The sequence below is a fragment of the Macaca nemestrina genome, chromosome 1, assembly GCF_043159975.1.
Source record: "Macaca nemestrina isolate mMacNem1 chromosome 1, mMacNem.hap1, whole genome shotgun sequence".
Classification (NCBI taxonomy): Eukaryota; Metazoa; Chordata; class Mammalia; order Primates; family Cercopithecidae; genus Macaca; species Macaca nemestrina.
The window spans coordinates 105,849,730-105,868,956 of NC_092125.1; the positions used below are offsets into that span (position 1 = coordinate 105,849,730).

The 19,227-nt window shown below is 52.9% G+C and overlaps 2 protein-coding genes across 12 annotated transcripts; both read left to right on the forward strand.

Annotated features, from left to right (window-relative positions):
* Window positions 1–1,109: 1,109 nt before the first annotated feature.
* Window positions 1,110–7,315, forward strand: LOC105497955 (solute carrier family 39 member 1). Of its 3 annotated transcripts, none has more exons than XM_011769522.3 (4): window positions 1,110–1,888; window positions 3,362–3,580; window positions 3,758–3,888; window positions 5,670–7,315. In XM_011769522.3, exons 2-4 carry the CDS (start codon window positions 3,394–3,396, stop codon window positions 6,324–6,326), a joined length of 975 nt encoding a protein of 324 aa, XP_011767824.1. In that variant the 5' UTR covers window positions 1,110–1,888; window positions 3,362–3,393; the 3' UTR covers window positions 6,327–7,315. The 3 variants fall into 3 exon arrangements, with proteins under 3 accessions (XP_011767824.1, XP_011767822.1, XP_011767823.1); XM_011769520.2 differs by lacking the exon at window positions 1,110–1,888 and adding an exon at window positions 2,536–2,613; XM_011769521.3 differs by lacking the exon at window positions 1,110–1,888 and adding an exon at window positions 2,571–3,049.
* Window positions 7,316–7,354: 39 nt separating this feature from the next.
* LOC105497954 (CREB regulated transcription coactivator 2) lies at window positions 7,355–18,833 on the forward strand. 9 transcript variants are annotated; one of them, XR_011616649.1, is made up of 14 exons: window positions 7,355–8,065; window positions 11,362–11,463; window positions 11,540–11,653; window positions 12,215–12,279; window positions 12,926–12,994; window positions 13,166–13,269; window positions 13,728–13,757; window positions 13,912–13,991; window positions 14,116–14,165; window positions 14,299–14,543; window positions 14,896–15,299; window positions 17,121–17,390; window positions 17,605–17,671; window positions 17,861–17,995. XR_011616649.1 is itself a non-coding variant. In XM_071085045.1 (14 exons), the coding sequence occupies exons 1-14, from the start codon at window positions 7,907–7,909 to the stop codon at window positions 18,394–18,396; spliced, it is 2,100 nt and encodes a 699-aa protein (XP_070941146.1). In that variant the 5' UTR covers window positions 7,355–7,906; the 3' UTR covers window positions 18,397–18,833. The 9 variants fall into 9 exon arrangements, 8 of the variants coding, with proteins under 8 accessions (XP_070941146.1, XP_070941150.1, XP_070941154.1 ...); XM_071085045.1 differs by lacking the exon at window positions 17,605–17,671 and adding an exon at window positions 18,176–18,833 and having other exon boundaries at window positions 17,861–18,047; XM_071085049.1 differs by lacking the exon at window positions 17,605–17,671 and adding an exon at window positions 18,176–18,833 and having other exon boundaries at window positions 13,927–13,991; window positions 17,861–18,047.
* Window positions 18,834–19,227: the final 394 nt, after the last annotated feature.

Sequence of the window (19,227 nt, forward strand, 5' to 3'; positions counted from 1 at the left end):
CATGACTTGAAAGCAGTAATACCAAAACTCAGGGTTGATTGATTTTTTTATTTTTATTTTTAGCTTTGGTCTAATGTCTCATGGTCCAGGAATTCACTTCAAATAAAATAATGGAGGTTAACTGATACAGGTATGATTTTCCAGTAGTATTTCAGAAAAGGGTAGCTGGGTGAGTAAAACAGTAGTTTGGAGTGTGAATCCCAGAACTCAAACTGCTGTTAATTATCCTCATGAAGATTTGAACGAGCTAAGAGTAAAAACAGGAACAGGGTCTAGTCAGGCATTTTCATGTTACTCATATAGTTCTTACAGCAAATAGAGCTGACAAGTTTTTGTTTTTGTTTTTTTCTTTTTTGAGACGGAGTCTCGCTCTGTCGCCCAGGCTGGAGTGCAGTGGCAAGATCTCGGTTCACTGCAAGCTCCGCATCCCGGGTTCACGCCATTCTCCTGTCTCAGCCTCCGAGTTGCTGGGACTACAGGCACCTGCCACCACGCTCGGCTAATTTTTTGTATTTTTAGTAGAGACGAGGTTTCACCGTGTTAGCCAGGATGATCCTGATCTCCTGACCTCGTGATCCACCCGCCTCGGCCTCCCAAAGTGCTGCGATTACAGGCGTGAGCCACCGCGCCCAGCCCCAATGTACATATATTTCAAAACATCATGTTGTACACCATAAATATATACAACTATTAGTCATATATGACATATCTGTATGTGTATATATATGTATATATTTGACAACTATAAAGGTAGAGCTTGGACCAGAGTCCAGGTTTCCTGACCCCTCCAGTCATAATTCCTTGTTAATTATACCAATTACGAATAATTTTTTTTTTTTTTTTTTTTTTTTTTTTTTTGAGACGGAGTCTCGCTCTATCGCCCAGGCTGGAGTGCAGTGGTCCACGGTCTCTGCTTACTGCAAGCTCCGCCTCCCGTGTTCAAGCCATTCTCCTGCCTCAGCCTCCCAAGTAGCTGGGACTACAGGCGCCCGCCACCACACCCAGCTAATTTTTTTTTTTTTTTTTTTTTTTTTTAGTAGAGACGGGGGTTTCACCACGTTAGCCAGGATGGTCTGGATCTCCTGACCTCGCGATCCGCCCGCCTCGGCCTCCCAAAGTGCTGGGATTACAGGCGTGAGCCACCGCGCCCGGCCAATTTTTTGTTTGTTTGTTTGTTTTGAGACGGGGAGTCTCGCTCTGTCGCCCAGGCTGGAGTGCGGTGGCGAGATCTTGGCTCACTGCAACCTCCGGCTCCCGGGTTCAAGCGATTCTCCTGCTTCAGCCTCAGCCTCCCAAGTAGCTGGGATTACAGGCGTCCGCCACCACGACCGGCTAATTTTTGTATATTTAGTCAGACGGGGTTTCACCATGTTGACCAGGCTGGTCTTGAACTTCTGACCTCAGGTGATCCACCCTCCTCGGCCTTCCAAAATGCTGGGATTACAGGCGTGGACCACCGCACCCAGCTCCTTAAGAAGTCTTCACATTCTTCTTTTACTTAAGGAATTACTGGCCTTCGTTTCTGGAGCCTTGTGAGAAGCATTACACTGTTCTTTTTTTTCTTTCTTTCTTTCTTTCATTTTTTAAAATTAATTTTGCTGTAGGAAGCAAGATCCCATCTCCTTCTTTAGGCCATGAAGCTTTTTTCACCTTTGCATAAAAGAACAGCTTGGCCCCCTTTTTAAATTTTCTTTTGTCTTTACCGTCCCTTGAGGCTAGAAGAGGATTCTCATAGCAGAGGGTTGCGAGTCACGAGAATCCAGGTTGAGGAAACGGTGAAAGTCCTGAGCTGAAACAACTACCTTGGGGCATTCAAGGAACAGCAAACAGCAAGCAGACCGGCGAGGGTGGCGGGAGCTGGCCAGATGCCCGCAGGCGCGGTGCGCAGGTAGCCTGGAATGCGCTGGGGGCTCTTCCCTGGGCGTGGCTTCAGCACCCCGCATTCCGGTCCCACCACGTCCCCACCCACCTGGAGAAGGCGGAGGCTGCACTGAGTGTCAGGAGTAGTCGAGAAGAGATGATTTTCAAAACATACCCTCTCTCTTTGCTTTCCCCGCTTTCCAATTCTGCTTTGTCTTTTTCCTTGTAGTGGGTGCTGGCGAGGGAAAGCAGGCAAGGAAATTGGTGACAAGAAGGGAATGCCTTCCCTTGGGCGCCAAGAGGCACTGACGGGGTGTCAGAGCCTTCTGAGAGACAGATGAGACTTTGGCCCAAGGCCAGGAACATGTCTTCAGATGTGGGCCGGAAGACTTGACAGTGCGGGGTCTCCCTCTTTTAAAAATATCCATATAATCAAAGCCTTTGTTGACCGGCCCGCTCCGGCCCGTCAGTCCTCCACAGATGCGCCCCAGGGCACCAGCCCCGAGGTCCTTTTCCTAATCTCCGCCCTCGCTCTCGCTCACTCTCCTCTCGTCGCCTGCTCCGCCCGCTCCCGGTCTCTGATTGCTACTAACTCACGTCACTCCCGGTCTGTCCCCGCCCACTCGGCGCTGCCATTGGCAGTCGGGCGTGGGTACGCGGCCTCTGTGGGGGAGGGGGAGCTATGCGAGGGGGCGGGAATTCCCGACTCTAGGCCGGAAGCGCGCGGAGACCATGTAGTGAGACCCTCGGGAGGTGAGTGCGGGCTCTCTGGGAGCGGGGTCCAGGTCGGGCTGCCCAGGCCTCCCCGGGCCCGGGAGCAGGAGTCCCAGTTCACGCATTCTTCATCTGCTTCCCGCGACGCTGGCGGCCTCGCACCCCGCCTCCTGGAGCCCGGACTTTCAGGCACCGCCCTCAGTGTCGCCTTAGTCCGTCCCGGGACCGCAGACTCTTAGGGCCCCTCTCCTTGGCCATCTGCCTCTAGGTCCCAGCCTGGGGCCTGAAGCGCTTGCTCTCTACGCTGGGAAAAGGGGAACGATGGAGCGATCCAGCACCCAAACTTACCCTGTCCAGGCGACCCACGAAGATACCCATGACATCTCTGCACAGCCCCAGCCTTTTTGGCTTCACCCACTCCGTTCAGGAGTTGGGGACCTGGCCTCTACATTCCTTAGGGGAACTCCAGCTCCAGGTCCTATTTGGAGGCGGCTCCTAGTTTCCTAGTTCGCTGGGGGCGCCAGGTGAAAGGGTGATGAGATACCCATACAGCCTTTCTCAGGCCTAGGTTTCCCCCTTGCAGTCTCCCTGAATAAGTCACTTGGGAAAGAAAGTGTGAGAAGAGAGGAATGTTCCTGGTACAGGAGTAGATGAGTCACCCTGGGTTGGGGAAGGTCACAAAGTGGCTGGGGCCAGGGAGCTGCACTCTGCTGACCAAGCTTCTCCATTCCTTGCCCCATCTTCCCTTGCATGATTTTTCCCCACCCACTGTGGTCTGTCTTCCTAGGTCTGAGAGTCACTGGAGCTACCAGCAGCACCATGGGGCCCTGGGGAGAGCCAGAGCTCCTGGTGTGGCGCCCAGAGGCGGTAGCTTCAGAGCCTCCAGTGCCTGTGGGGCTGGAGGTGAAGTTGGGGGCCCTGGTGCTGCTGCTGGTGCTCACCCTCCTCTGCAGCCTGGTGCCCATCTGTGTGCTGCGCCGGCCAGGAGCTAACCATGAAGCCTCAGGTAAACCTCTCCTTTTCCCCACACTCCTATGAATGCTTGGCTTAGGGAGGGCTCTGGGGCTGTGGGGAGTGACCAAAGGAGGAGGGAAAGGCTAGGGTAGCCATTGTTTGGGTTGGGGTGGTGGGCCCTGGAGGGGGTTTGTTTGCTCATTCTCCTCTGTGCTTAACCCCTACCCAGCTTCCCGCCAGAAAGCGCTGAGCCTAGTAAGCTGTTTTGCGGGGGGCGTCTTTTTGGCCACCTGTCTCCTGGACCTGCTGCCTGACTACTTGGCTGCCATAGATGAGGCCCTGGCAGCCTTGCACGTGACGGTGAGCGCTGACCTGGACATGTGACATGCGGGAGGGAAATCACACACCTCTAAGAGTGTTGGTTTGTGGAGATCGATTCATGTGCCACTCTGTGACTTTGTGGAAGGCTTTTGGCATGTGATATGAATAGTGATTTTTGGTTATGGGGCATAATTCTTTCTGTGTTCCCTCCCCCTTCCCCATTCCCTGTGTGACCCCTACATGCCCTTTGAGACAGTAAGACATTTTTTCTCAGGTGTGTGACTTTCTCTGTGGGTTCTCAGTTCTAGCTACCAGCAAGTGCTCCAAGAATCATCTTCACTCTCACCACTTTCCTAAAGGGCTGGAGATAGAGGTCTCTGTAGGCCTGAGAAGGATAGGAGGTGATTCCCTGGGTCCTGGTGTTGCTGACCTTTTTAGGCCTTGGCCTAAGGAAGTGGGCTGTGAGGAATGATCAAGTCCACGGCATAGGACTTGGTTTATTGTAGGAAAAACTGAGGCCGTTGGATAGTGGGGCAGGAAAGTCATCCTGGGCTCTTTCCTCTCTTTTTTCCCCTAAAACTGAGGAAGTGGCACTGGATGTAATCCTTTGTGTCTGTGACTGAGTGACCTGTGTCTCTGTGTGGCTGCGTATAAGCCTGAATGTCCTGTGATATGTGGCTCTATGTATTTGGGGAGGTGGGCCAATGTGTGACCATTTCATGTATGTCTACATCCATGACTCTCAACTAGGAGTGTGGCTTTGCTCCTCAGGAAACAGTCTAGGGATATTTTTAGTTGTCACAGTGGGGAGGGGGATAGAGGGAACATTGTGCCTGCTGTTGGCATTTGGTAGGTAGAGATCAGAAATGCTATTAATCTACAGTGCACAAGACAGCTCCCATGACAGAATTATCTGGCCCAAAATGTGTTTTTGTTTGTTTGTTTGTTTGCTTGTTTGCTTGTTTGTTTGTTTTGAGAAAGAGTCTTGCTCTGTTGCCCAGGCTGGAGTACAGTGGCACAATCTTGACTCACTGCAACCTCTGCCTCCGGGGTTCAAGTGATTCTCCTGGCTCAGCCTCCCGAGTAGCTGGGATTACAGGCATCCACCATCACACCCTGCTAATTTTTGTATTTTTTTTTTTTTTTTGAGACGGAGTCTCGCTCTGTCTGTCGCCCAGGCTGGAGTGCAGTGGCCGGATCTCAGCTCACTGCAAGCTCCGCCTCCCGGGTTTATGCCATTCTCCTGCCTCAGCCTCCCGAGTAGCTGGGACTACAGGCGCCTGCCACCACGCCCGGCTAGTTTTTTTTTTTTTTTTTCGTATTTTTAGTAGAGACGGGATTTCACCTTGTTAGCCAGGATGGTCTCGATCTCCTGACCTCGTGATCCGCCCGTCTCGGCCTCCCAAAGTGCTGGGATTACAGGCTTGAGCCACCGCGCCCGGCCTTAATTTTTGTATTTTTAGTAGAGATGGTGTTTCACCATGTTGGCCAGGCTGGTCTCAAACTCCTGGGCTCAAGTGATGTGCCCGCTTTGGTCTCCCAAAGTGCTGAGATTATAGGCATGAGCCACCGCAGCTGGCCCAAAAATGTTAATAGTTCCAAAGCTGAGAAACTTTGGTCTACATGTAACACTGTGAGTGACACCATAATCTGTGTGTGTGTATCATTCTGTATCAGTGTTACCAATTCACTTTATCTTTGTGTGACCGAGAGTAGCCCTGTATCTGTGTGGGACCCTAAGTCTGTGTAACTGGGCTTCCACCAGATTTTGCATCTCACTCTTCCTTCCCTGAACGTTTTGCTGCCGCTTCTGCCCACAGCTCCAGTTCCCGCTGCAAGAGTTCATCCTGGCCATGGGCTTCTTCCTGGTCCTGGTGATGGAGCAGATCACACTGGCTTACAAGGAGCAGTCAGGGCCGTCACCTCTTGAGGAAACAAGAGCTCTGCTGGGAACAGTGAATGGTGGGCCGCAGCATTGGCATGATGGGCCAGGGATTCCACAGGCGAGTGGAGCCCCAGCAAGCCCCTCAGCCTTGCGTGCCTGTGTACTGGTATTCTCCCTGGCCCTCCACTCCGTGTTTGAGGGACTGGCGGTGGGGCTGCAGCGAGACCGGGCTCGGGCGATGGAGCTGTGCCTGGCTTTGCTGCTCCACAAGGGCATCCTGGCTGTCAGCCTGTCCCTGCGGCTGCTGCAGAGCCACCTTAGGGCACAGGTGGTGGCTGGCTGTGGGATCCTCTTCTCATGCATGACACCTCTAGGCATCGGGCTGGGTGCAGCTCTGGCTGAGTCGGCGGGACCTCTGCACCAGCTGGCCCAGTCTGTGCTAGAGGGCATGGCAGCTGGCACCTTTCTCTATATCACCTTTCTGGAAATCCTGCCCCAGGAGCTGGCCAGTTCTGAACAAAGGATCCTCAAGGTCATCCTGCTCCTAGCAGGCTTTGCCCTACTCACTGGCCTGCTCTTCATCCAAATCTAGGGTGCTTCAAGAGAGGGGCAGGGGAGATTGATGATCAGGTGCCCCTGTTCTCCCTTCCCTCCCCCAGTTGTGGGGAATAGGAAGGAATGGGGAAGGGAAGTACTGAGGACCAAAAAATTCTCTGGGAGCTAAAGATAGAGCCTTTGGGGCTATCTGACTAATGAGAGGGAAGTGGGCAGACGAGAGGCTGGCCCCAGTCCCAAGAAACAAGAGATAGTCAAGTCGCTAGAGACATGATCAGGGGACATTAGGATTGGGGAAGACACTTGACTGCTAGAAGCAGAAGTTGGACACTATACATAAGGACAGGCTCACATGGGAGGCTGGAGGTGGGCACCCAGCTGCTGTGGGACAGCTATGTAGAGGTCATAAACCTAGAGTCAGTGTCCTGTTGGTCCTAGCCCATTTCAGCACCCTGCCACTTGGAGTGGACCCCTCCTACTTTTCTTAGCACCTGCCCTCATATCTATCTCCCTCTTCCCATCTTCCAGGGGACTAGTGCCAAATGGTCTCTCCCTGCCAATTTTGGTATCTTCTCTGGCCTCTCCAGTCCTGCTTACTCCTCTATTTTTAAAGTGCCAAACAAATCCCCTTCCTCTTTCTCCAAGCACAGTTATGTGGCACTGAGCCCTACCCAGCACCTCAGTGAAGGGGTCCTGCTTGCTCTTTATTTTGGTCCTGGATCCTGGGGTGGGGCAGAAATATTTTCTGGGCTGGGATAGGAGGAAGGTTGCTGCAGCCACCTACTGCTACTGTACCCTAGGAATATGGGGACATGGACATGGTGTCCCATGCCCAGATGATAAACACTGAGCTGCCAAAACTTTTTTAAATACACCCGAGGAGCCCAAGGGGGAAGGGCAATGCCTACCCATAGCGTTATTTTTGGGGAGGGAGGGCTGTGCATAGGGCCATATTCTTTAGAATCTATTTTATTAACTGACCTGTTTTGGGACCTGTTACCCAAATAAAAGATGTTTCTAGATATCTGTACAGTATCTGATTCATTTGTTTTGGGAAAGGGGTGGGCATGTGGCCAGCCTGAGAGGGCCTGAGTCCCAGATGTTTACAGCTGTTTTAAGATTCTTGGTCTCACTGTTTTCACTCAGGCCCCGATAGTCCCCTTCCTTGAAGATAACCAAATTTTTCCTCCTTTGTGTCTGGTACTTCTTTCCCGGTCCCCCTCCTCTCCGCTCCCCTCACTCTTCCTTTCCTCTCTAATTCCTCTCCCCTTTCCGTTCGTAGTCTCAGGACTAATTTAGAACTACTCTTCCCAGCTTGCGCCTCTCAGGGAGTAGCCGAGAGGGTGGAGCGAAGTCCCCAGTTTCCGGAGTCAGCAGGGCTGCTGGGAAGTGGAGTCCGTTTCCTCCCGGTGCTGCGTGACTGGAGATGTGAAGGAGTCTCGTAAACAAACTACAATTCCCGGCGACCCCCGCGCTCAACAGGTCAGGGCTAGGCTGGGGCCGGGTTCGCTGTGCTCGCTGAGGCGGCGGTGGCTACGGCTGGAGGAGCCGGGCCAGGGCCGCGGCGAAGGCCGCGGCTGGTACTGGAAGGGTGGCAGGCAGGGACGGGGAAGGAAGATGGCGACGTCGGGGGCGAACGGGCCTGGCTCGGCCACGGCCTCGGCCTCGGCTTCCAATCCGCGCAAATTTAGTGAGAAGATCGCGCTGCAGAAGCAGCGTCAGGCCGAGGAGACGGCGGCCTTCGAGGAGGTGATGATGGACATCGGCTCCACCCGGGTGAGGGGCCGCGCCGGGGAGCCGAGCAGAGCTGAGCAGTTACAGAGCGGAGACCGGAGAGGCGGGGCGGGGGCGGGCGTCGCAGCGAAGGAGGCGGAACGGGGCAGGGGACACGGGCGCTGCCGTTTGGGAGGCGCAGGTTGAGGGCCGAGGGACAGGAAGAAGGATTTTGCCGGGGGAGACCGAAACACTGGAGAGGTTGGGGGTGTAGAGGCGACTGGGGGCCCGAGTACGTGAGGCGGGAGTGGACGGAGAGAGGAGATGGGTCCGGCGGAGGTAGGAGGTGAGTGGTCCTTGTGCATCCCTGACGGAGTCCCCTCGAGGACGCTACTGAAGCATGCCTGGTATTGGAGTATGGCCTGGGAGGAGGGCTGCTTGCCTGTAACCTGGCTCCTCTGAGTTTGTGATCTCCTCCAAACTGGTCCCTCTGCCCTCTGCGCTTTGGTGCCCCCAGGAAAGGGCCCCTTGCGTGGTTTGAACGAGCGGTGCTGTGTATAGTGGGGCAGGAAGTCCCCTCCTGCGTCCCGTCCTTTTGCTTCCTTTTTCAAATACTTCTTGTGGTTTCCTGACGTGAATGAAGGTGAGGTCCATTGCTTGGTGTTTTGTCCTGGCCTCCTTGGAGGAGAGGTAGAGTTTTGAATCCTAAAACTGGGTAACCGTTCGACCATAAGTTGTGTGGAACTCTATGGTTTGCTGAGCTTTCTAGGGAGATGGCTGCTTTGTGGGTCCGTGTGTAGGGTGCCTTGGAGGGTTTCTATGTGTGGGGAATATTCATTCCTAGAAAGTTCTTGAGAGAACTTTCAGGCCTCTGCCAGGCTGCCTCTGAAGCCCCCCGGCCTTGATTTCTTGCTTTCCAAGGCTGGATGTCAGAGGGACCAAGGGGTGGGAGTCTGCCTAGGTGGTATGCAGTCTTAATTTAGGGACACATTCTTCTAAAAAAACTGCAATAAGGGTATTGCAGTGATTCCTCATGGCAGAGAGCTAGAAGGAATTTAAGGGTTGATGATGGAACGTTACTACAACATCTCTAGCCTTTTTCTGCTGGTCTGACTGTGGTTGCATCTGTGACTGTGACTCTGGTTGTATTTTTGTGTGTATCCCCCTTGACTCTGTTAGTCTTTTTTTTTTTTTTCCTCGTCCTTTCCCCTTTGAGTCTCTAGGGAGTATGTGCCCTAGTTTGTGGGAGTTAGAAGTTAGGTGGGGAGGCAAATCTGGGAGGGTGTCTGTGCATGCATGTGCACACTTACATGCATGTGTGTGCATAACCCACTGTAACCACTGTGAGGATTATGATCTAACTGTAGATTGCTCCCCTTTAGGAGCTTTTTCATCATGTTGGGGACAGAGACAGGAAGATGGGAGTCTGATCTTGATAGCGTGAGGCCCTGCCCTCAGGACTGTGATTCTAGCAGAGGCACCGTGGGATCTTAGGGCTTGTATGTGCAAAGAAAGGCTGTGTGAAACTCAAAAGCTGGGGCTTCTCTTTATGGTGCCTTGATCTCTTAAAAGGCCCCCTCTACCCACCTTGCTCCTATTGGTTAATTTCTCAGCTACACAGAAAAGTCTAGTGGGCTTACATGGCCAGGGGACCCAAAAGCCTAGTGCTAGGGACAAGAGATCTGGGACTCAGCCTGTTATCTGGCCAGGTGGGAGGGCTCATTTGAGACAGAGATGGTCATGGGAGGCTATACCACTGAGAGACTGGGGTTGCCATATATGTTGATAGTGGTCTTGAAGTGGTCCAGAGGTCAGCACAGTGCCCACTGAACTCACTAGGCTGACCTCCTGGAACAGAACGTCAGTTCTGATGTTGGCTTCTGTACAAGAGTGTGACCCTGGAAGCTCTTAGAACTTGCCCCTCCTCAGCTACCCTCCTCCCCATGGCCTTGCCCTGGGCCTGTTTATTTGGCTGGTGGCAGGGGCTGAGCCTTGGAAATAGATGCTCACCTCTCACAGAGATAGGATATCTGTACACAGGCTAAATCCATGTCAGGCTGTCTGACGTCTATGCCAGACATATCTCCCCGAAGTGAGGATGAGACCAGGAAGATGGCTCTGGCCCATGCTGGAGTGGGCTACTGCTCTCTCCACCCTCTTCCTCCAGGCTTCCCTGCCAATTCAGGAGCCTTAGGATTCAGTGGAAGAATGTCCCTTGGTTTTGGTGCTGTTTTTCCAGCTAGGAGAGTTGTCATTCCTTGGATGTTCTAGTTTGGGAGGTGCAGGCTTTGTGTAGCCTTCCTGAGGCTGGGCAAGTGGCAGAGCCCAGAAGCCTGTGCTCTCCAGAGTGGGAAGGAAAAAGGCTGGCAGTAATGGCTCTGTGACATCCATCTGTAGCCTTCCTCTTAATGACCCAATTAGTCCTGGATGCATCTAGAAAGAAAGCAGAGGTTCCTAATAGGCACTCTCCCTTGTGAGTAGCCCGGGGGCTCCTGGCAGCCCCTCAGGGACTCTGCTTAGAGTGATGCCAAATGAGACAGGTCTTGAGCAGAATATCTGTCTCCGCCTGGCAGGATGATGTCAAACAGTAGTGATATCATTGATGAGGGCAGTCTGCAGATGGGCTCTGGTGGGTTATTTGCACCAAATCTCAGTGGACCTTTCAAACCCCAACACTGGCCTTTTTTCTGGAAGATTATTTCTTTATTTTTATTTACTTTTTTTTTGGAGACAGGATCTCACTCTGTCACCCAGGCAGCTGGAGCAGAGTGACATAAACACGTCTCACTGCAGCCTCTACCTCCCAGGCTCAAGTGATCCTCCTGTAGCAACGGAGTCTTACCGTGTTGCCCAGTCTGCTTTCCAATACCTGGGGTCAAGCAGTCCTCCTACCTCTGCCTCCCAAAGTGCTGGGATTACAGGTGTGAGCTACTGTGCCTGGCCTAGATTTTTTTTTTTTGAGACGGAGTCTCGCTCTGTCACCCATACTGGAGTACAGTGGCGCGATCTTGGCTCACTGAAAGCTCTGTCTCCCGGGTTCACGCCATTCTCCTACCTCAGCCTTCCAAGTAGCTGGGACTACAGGTGCCCGCCACCACGCCCAGCTAATTTTTTGTATTTTTAGTATAGACGGGGTTTCACCGTGTTGGCCAGGATGGTCTCGATCTCCTGACCTCGTGATACACCCACCTCGGCCTCCCAAAGTGCTGGGATTACAGGTGTGAGTTACTGTGCTTGGCCTAGATATTTTAAAAGCAGTGACAGCAGCAGCATATCCTGGTGACAGAGATGGCAAGGATGACTGAAGGAAATAGTGCTCAGGACCTTCCTGACATTCCCACTTGTTCCCCATGTCTCAGTTACAGGCCCAAAAACTGCGACTGGCGTACACAAGGAGCTCTCATTATGGTGGGTCTCTGCCCAATGTTAACCAGATTGGCTCTGGCCTGGCCGAGTTCCAGGTGAGTAGACACCAGCCAGGGAGGAGTGGAGGTTCTTTAGGCTGCTTCCTCTGCTGACTTCTGTCCTTTTTGGCAGAGCCCCCTCCACTCACCTTTGGATTCATCTCGAAGCACACGGCACCATGGGCTGGTGGAACGGGTGCAGCGAGATCCTCGAAGAATGGTGTCCCCACTTCGCCGATACCCCCGCCACATATCCTTCACAGGGGACTTGGGAGTGTCTGAAAGGTAGTGGGATGGGGTTCCTCAGGGACTTATAGGAAGCACTTGAAGTGTTGTGCAGTCCCATCCTTCTCCTGGAGCTCTTCTTTACCCAGCTTCCCTGAAAACAACCATAGCTCCTGCATCAGCACCTGCTCCTGTGATAAGGAGTTTTTGCTCCTGAGGCTGTGCCCCCTGTCTCTGGCTGGCTCTGGCTGTCTTCACATCAGCTTGCTGCCAGAGGCAGCCTTCCTTGTCTCTTGCTAAAGGAGATTGCGTCCCTTCTCCTCACATTTCTGAGTTTTCACTCTCAGAGACATGTGTACCTGTATCCTCGAAGTCCTGCCTGGACATTCTCCTGGATTTTTTCAGCCCCGTTAGACCTGATTCCCTTCTTCTCTTCCATTCTTTGATCCTATCGTTGTCCCTTATAGAAGAGGAGAAAGGTATGTGTTTCTCAAAACAACTTATCTGCTGCCTCCACTGTTCTTTCCTCATCTGGCCTCTATCTCATCTGTCCTCTCTACTTTTTTCCTTAACTGGTGCTGTTCACATTGACAGCTCTCCCTACAGTCCTGCCTACTTATCTCCTCCCCCAGAGTCTAGCTGGCGAAGGTAAGTGTCCAGGGCAGGCGGAAGCTCCTGCCTACTCTCTGACATGTTTCTGGAGGGAGCTGCCCTTTCTGGGTTGGGGCTGGGATTACTGAGCTAAGGTTTCAACAGTACCTCTTCCTATAACGCCAGGGCTGAGAGAGGTGGAGGCAGTTGGAGTAGGTGGGTCAGAGTCCAGCCTTGGCCATGTTGACACGAGTGGTCAAGCCTCCCAGTCCAGCTAGAGCAGAACCAATGGGAACTGTAGCCAGCTTGGGGTGTGTGTGTAAGGGGGAGGGGAGAATGGCAGAGGGGCAGGTGAAAATGGTGACCTTCTGTCAAAGGTGGGTGCAAGATGTAGTGCTCTGGCACTTTTAGATTTCTGAAACTCTCCCCTTGTCCATCTCACCTTCGGTGCTCATACCCAGAAGAGCTGCTGGGCTCCAAGATTCCCATTCAGCTGGTCCTGGCAGAGAGGTTTCCAGCTCTCTTAGATTGACTGGGGGAGGGGTCAATCATAAACAGGAGAAGAACCAGAAAGAAAAGGGGATGATCTGGGTGCCTAGCCATCTTCACTTCCATCTTGGCTGCCCCACATTTTCCAACCCCTATACCCACCTTCTTGTCCACTGCCAGCCTTCCTCCTCATGACTTTGTTTTTCTACCCCAGGACGATGCCCTGGGGCAATTTCCCTGCAGAGAAGGGGCAGTTGTTTCGACTACCATCTGCACTTAACAGGTGATGGCCTTTGCCTTCTTTAGGCCACATCTCCTCTTATCTGTAGTTTCTGGGGCCCTGTTCCCTCACCACCCCCCATTTCCAGCCCAGCTAGTGTTTTCCCTTGCTGGGCAGGGCTTAGGGACCAGGAAGACTGTCACTGGTGTCAGCTCATTCCTGCTCCCCCCATAGGACAAGCTCTGACTCTGCCCTTCATACAAGTGTGATGAACCCCAGTCCCCAGGATACCTACCCAGGCCCCACACCTCCCAGCATCCTGCCCAGCCGACGTGGGGGTAAGTGGCCCTGTCCCAGGGTTGGGAGTAACCACGGAGCTATTTATTTATTTATTTATTTATTTATTCATTCATTCATTCATTCATTCATTCATTCATTATTATTTTTTGAGACAGAGTCTCACTCTGTCGCCCAGGCTGGAGTGCAATGGCACGATCTCGGCTCACTGCAACCTCTGCCCTCCGAGTTCAAGTGATTCTCCTGCCTCAGCCTCCTGAGTAGCTGGGGTTACAGGCGTCTGCCACCGCGCCCAGCTAATTTTTTGTGTTTTTAGTAGAGATGGGGTTTCACCATCTTGGCCAGGCTGGTCTTGAACTCGTGACCTTGTGATCCACCCGCCTCGGCCTCCCAAAGTGCTGAGATTACAGGTGTGAGCCACCACGCCTGGCCTCCACGGAGCTATTTAAAGCAGGTAGGCAAGTGGGCACTGCAGCCAACGCCACTGTATCCCTTGCAGGTATTCTGGATGGTGAAATGGACCCCAAAGGTATGTGTTCCTCACTGCTGTGGGTACTGGATGCCAAACAATTTCTGGGCTGGTGTTGGGATTGTGTGCAGGTTCAGGGAGCAGGACTCCTTCCCGCCTGCTTCTGCTTCCTGTCCTGCCTTACGGGCTCTTTCTCCAACTCTCCCATCACCAGTCTTTCTCTTTCAAGTACCTGCTATTGAGGAGAACTTGCTAGATGACAAGCATTTGCTGAAGCCATGGGATGCTAAGAAGGTAGGTGGAGGCCACCGGGTGTCACCCACTAGTCTCTCTGCTATCCCCTTGCCATGGGGCAGGCCTTCCAGGGTTCTCCACTGAGCACTGTCCTCATTTTCCATATTCTTCCTTCTTTCCTCAGCTATCCTCATCCTCTTCCCGACCTCGGTCCTGTGAAGTCCCTGGAATTAAGTAAGTATTCCCTGAGGTTGGCTGAGAGTTGGGGGAAGGAAGTACAGGGAGATGTAGAAGACTGATCTCTGCTCTTCCCTGACCACCGCACCCCACTCCTATTTACATCTTTCTTTTTCTCTCCTTCCCCTAGCATCTTTCCATCTCCTGACCAGCCTGCCAATGTGCCTGTCCTCCCACCTGCCATGAACACGGGGGGCTCCCTACCTGACCTCACCAACCTGCACTTTCCCCCACCACTGCCCACCCCCCTGGACCCTGAAGAGACAGCCTACCCTAGCCTGAGTGGGGGCAACAGTACCTCCAATTTGACCCACACCATGACTCACCTGGGCATCAGCGGGGGCATGGGCCTGGGCCCAGGCTATGATGCACCAGGTGAGTGGCTGTCCTGGCCATGTGCCCACTGGGTGCTGCCTGACTGGAGGGATGAAGGGGAGGGCGGTTTGAGCACCTGAGATCCTGCTGTGACCGCCCACACCAGCCTGTCACCTCTGCACCCCAGGATTCCCTCACGGCAGTTCTCAGCCAGTGATAACTGGTTGGTGTGGTGTTTCCTAGAAAGAAGAGGAAGGGCAGCCCCCAGATGGGCAGTGCTGTCAGGGATAGAGTAGGGAGGACGTTGTGTTGCTGCTTTCATAGTCTGGTCACTGCTACCCGTTCTGGGTGGAAAGGGGCCCAGTTCCCATCAGTAATGTTGGCATCTCTGGTTTTTTGTCTGTGCCTGCAGGACTTCATTCACCTCTCAGCCACCCATCCCTGCAGTCCTCCCTAAGCAATCCCAACCTCCAGGCTTCCCTGAGCAGTCCTCAGCCCCAGCTCCAGGGCTCCCACAGCCACCCCTCTCTGCCTGCCTCTTCCTTGGCCCGCCATGCACTACCCACCACCTCCCTGGGCCACCCCTCACTCAGTGCTCCGGCTCTCTCCTCCTCCTCTTCCTCCTCCACTTCATCTCCTGTTTTGGGCGCCCCCCCTTACCCTGCTTCTACCCCTGGGGCCTCCCCCCACCACCGCCGTGTGCCCCTCAGCCCCCTGAGTTTGCTCGCGGGCCCAGCCGACGCCAGAAGGTCCCAACAGCAGCTGCCCAAACAGTTTTCGCCAACAATGTCACCCACCTTGTCTTCCATCACTCAGGTATGCGTGGCTGCCTTCCCTGCACGTCTGTCTCCCTTCCCTTTTCTTCTGCCATGTTGTTTCCCTCCCACCCTCCTTTCCTCAAATACCTACTCTATACTCATCCCCTTCCATTCCTCTGTCCTCCACCTGCCCCATCGTTTATCCATCTTGTCTCCTTTTGCTTCACAGTGCAAACACAAAAGCTGTGGTTAAGCTTTTTTAGTTTCAAATCCTGGCTCTACCTCTTACTAGCAGTCACCTTGGACAAGTTATTTAATTTCTATAAGCCTCAGTAGTTTCATTTCTAAAACAAGGATGGTTCATGAGGATCAAATGAAATAACATACATAAAATACTTAGCACCACATATAGCCCAGGTATATGCTTGACAAATAGTAGCTTACCCTTTCCTTTTATTTGCCTCCTTTGTTCCTATCCATTTCGTGTCTGTCTGTTATCTGATGCCTCTATCCTGTCCCATCTCCTCCCCTGTATCCCCTCCTAATTTCATAGAATTTGTAGAATCAGAGAATCTCCTACTGTGGAGCCCAATCCTTTCACTTAATAGATGAGGAAAGTAGGACCTAGAGGGAAAGTGTCTTTTCCAAGTTTACCCAGCAAGTTAGGGAGAGTTGAGACTAGAACTCGAAACTCTTAGTTTAGGGCTTTTTCCACAGAGATGAAATTCTTAGCCCTTGTCTCCCTTCCTATCCTTTTCCTCCTTCATTGCTGTCCCTGGAATGTGTGATCTATGTTCCATCTTTACTCAGGTCCCCGCTTTTGTAGGAAAGACTGAGGCCAGATGAGCAAGGGCTCTGTTCCCAGAGTGTGGAGTGAGCTTGACTTCCCTTCCTTTCTTTCTCCTTTTCCTTCCTTCTTCTCCCACTCCCTCGGGCCTCTTCACAGCTATAGAACAGCAGTTCTCAACCTTAGTTCCTTATTTACTAACAATAAATAGTTCAAGTACCAAGGTTTAAGAATGGTTTACTTCTAAGGCTGGGCACAGTGGCTCATGCCTGTAATCCCAGCACTTTGGGAGGCCAAGGTGGGAGGATTATTTGAGCCCAGGAGTTCAAAACTAGCCTGGGCAATATGGTGAGACTCAATCTCTACAACAAATAAAAAATCAGCCAGGCGCAGTCGTGCACGCTTGTAGTCCTGGCTACTGGGGAGGCTGAGATGGGAGGATCACTTGAGCCAGGAAGGTTGAGGCTTCAGTTCCAACTATGATTGCACCACTGTACTCCAGCCTGGGCAACAGAGTGAGGCCCTGTCTCAAAAAAGGAGAATAGTTTACTTATGGAATAGATTTAAAATTACCCCTGTGTTAGCCTCACTATATCACTTTCATTCTGATATGCACTTTTTTTTTTTTTTTTTTTGAGACAGTCTCGCTCTGTTGCCCAGGCTGGAGTGCAGTGGTGTGATCTCGGCTCACTGCACCCTCCCACTTCCTGGGTTCAAGCAATTCTCCTGTCTCAGCCTTCTGAATAGCTGGGACTACAGACGCCCGCTACCATACCCAGCTAATTTTTGTATTTTTAGTAGAGACGGGGTTTCACCATGTTGGCCAGGCTGGTCTCGAACTCCTGACCTCAGGTGATCCACCCGCCTTGGACCTCCCAAAGTGCTGGGATTACAGACATGAGCCACCACACCCTGCCAACTAATACCCATTTTTGAGTAACTGCACTCAACCCCAGGGATGCCCGTGAGAATGTAGAATGTTGTCACATTTGTTTTGGGAGTGGTTGTAGCTAAAGAAGGTGGGAAGCTCTGACTAAGAATTCTTGGGGTATACACTGAGCGGTAAGCTTCCCTCTCTTTACTTCTTTTCAGGGCGTCCCCCTGGATACCAGTAAACTGTCGACTGACCAGCGGTTGCCCCCATACCCATACAGCTCCCCAAGTCTGGTTCTGCCTACCCAGCCACACACCCCAAAGTCTCTACAGCAGCCAGGACTGCCCTCTCAGTCTTGTTCAGTGCAGTCCTCAGGTGGGCAGCCCCCAGGCAGGCAGTCTCATTACGGGACACTGTACCCACCTGGGCCCAGTGGGCACGGGCAACAGTCTTACCACCGGCCAATGAGTGACTTCAACCTGGGGAATGTGAGTACTCAGGCTCCTTGCTCAAAAGCAGGGGAGGGGGTGAGGGTGGGTCAATGGGGCCTGAATGGCATGGCTGGTGCACTGTGAATGGGGAGATCTAGGTGGGGTGGGTGGTGGGGAGATCTCGTCTCCCCGGAGGTAACATAGTACTGCCAGCTTGGGGCTCCTCTCTTCCTGCGTTTGACCCTACTCCTGCCCCTCTATTTCTGCTCAGCTTGCTCTTTGATGACTTCTGCCTTGACCCGTTCTCTTCCTGGCATGCACATGCTCTGGCCCAGCAGGTACGGTGCCCATACTTACTTCGGGCCCCGTGCTCGCTTCTGTCGCTCTGCTTGCTGCCACCTCCCTCTGTCATTGCCTCTGTTCCTGGGGTGGATGAAGATTTCTGGGCAAAGGGGTTATGTTAGCAGGGCTAGGCAGGATACCAGTTCTAAATCCTACTTCCTCAAGATTTGTCTGTGTGTCCATAGCTGGAGCAGTTCAGCATGGAGAGCCCATCAACCAGCCTGGTGCTGGATCCCCCTGGCTTTTCTGAAGGGCCTGGATTTTTAGGGGGTGAGGGGCCAATGGGTGGCCCTCAGGATCCCCACACCCTCAACCACCAGAACTTGACCCACTGTTCCCGCCATGGCTCAGGGCCTAACATCATCCTCACAGGTGAGTGGGGGTGGCTGGTGATGGAAAATGGAAGGAGGGAATGACACATTCACTAATGAGTAGGAGATTGAGGGGTCTTGGAAAAGTTTATAGGACATGGGGTCCTCACCTGTCTATTCTACCCACAGGGGACTCCTCTCCAGGTTTCTCTAAGGAGATTGCAGCAGCCCTGGCCGGAGTGCCTGGCTTTGAGGTGTCAGCAGCTGGGTTGGAGCTAGGGCTTGGGCTAGAAGATGAGCTACGCATGGAGCCACTGGGCCTGGAAGGGCTAAACATGCTGAGTGACCCCTGTGCCCTGCTGCCCGATCCTGCTGTGGAGGATTCATTCCGCAGTGACCGGCTCCAATGAGGGGACCTCATCACCATCCCTCTTCTTGGCCCCATCCCCCACCACCGTTCCTTTCCTCCCTTCCCCCTGGCAGGTAGAGACTCTGCTCTCTGTCCCCAGATCCTCTTTCTAGCATGAATGAAGGATGCCAAGAATGAGAAAAAGCAAGGGGTTTGTCCAGGTGGCCCCTGAATTCTGCACAAGGGGTGGGCCTGGGGGAACTCAAGGGAGGGCCTAAAGCACTTGTAACTTTGAACCGTCTGTCTGGAGGTCAGAGCCTGTTGGAAAGCAGGGGATAGAGAGGAGCCCTGGAGGCAGGGCTTGTCCGGATGCCTAGGGGTGGGCAGTGCCAGCCCCTCCTCACCACTCTTCCCCTTGCAATGGAGGAGAGAGCCAGAGTGGATACTATTTTTTATTAAATATATTATTATATGTTAATAAAAAAATATCAAACCCTTGGTGTGGTTGGTTATTATTTGGGGCATGGCTGGGGATCTAGGGAGTTATAGAGCCATGGGTCTTTTTATCTATTAGGCTTTTTGCATCTTCTTAGCACCACTGTGCTTTGTGGAAGGGCCCGACAGCCTCGGAATTTGTACCTAGCATGGACGTAGGCTTCCCCTACATGTAGGGGAGATCACTTCATGTGCCCTCCTGTCTGTCCAGGGCCCTGCTGCAGCATCAGATGGGGGCTTTGACTGGTCAAATTATTCCTCTTCCTCAAACCCAGGCCTGGCAGTGAGGGAGTGAGGAGGTGATTGCTGGCTGAGCCCACAGGTCTAAAGTGCTCCTGGGTCTCAGGGAAGCCTTCCTCCTCCCTCCCTCACTGCAGGAATTCACTTCACCCTCTCC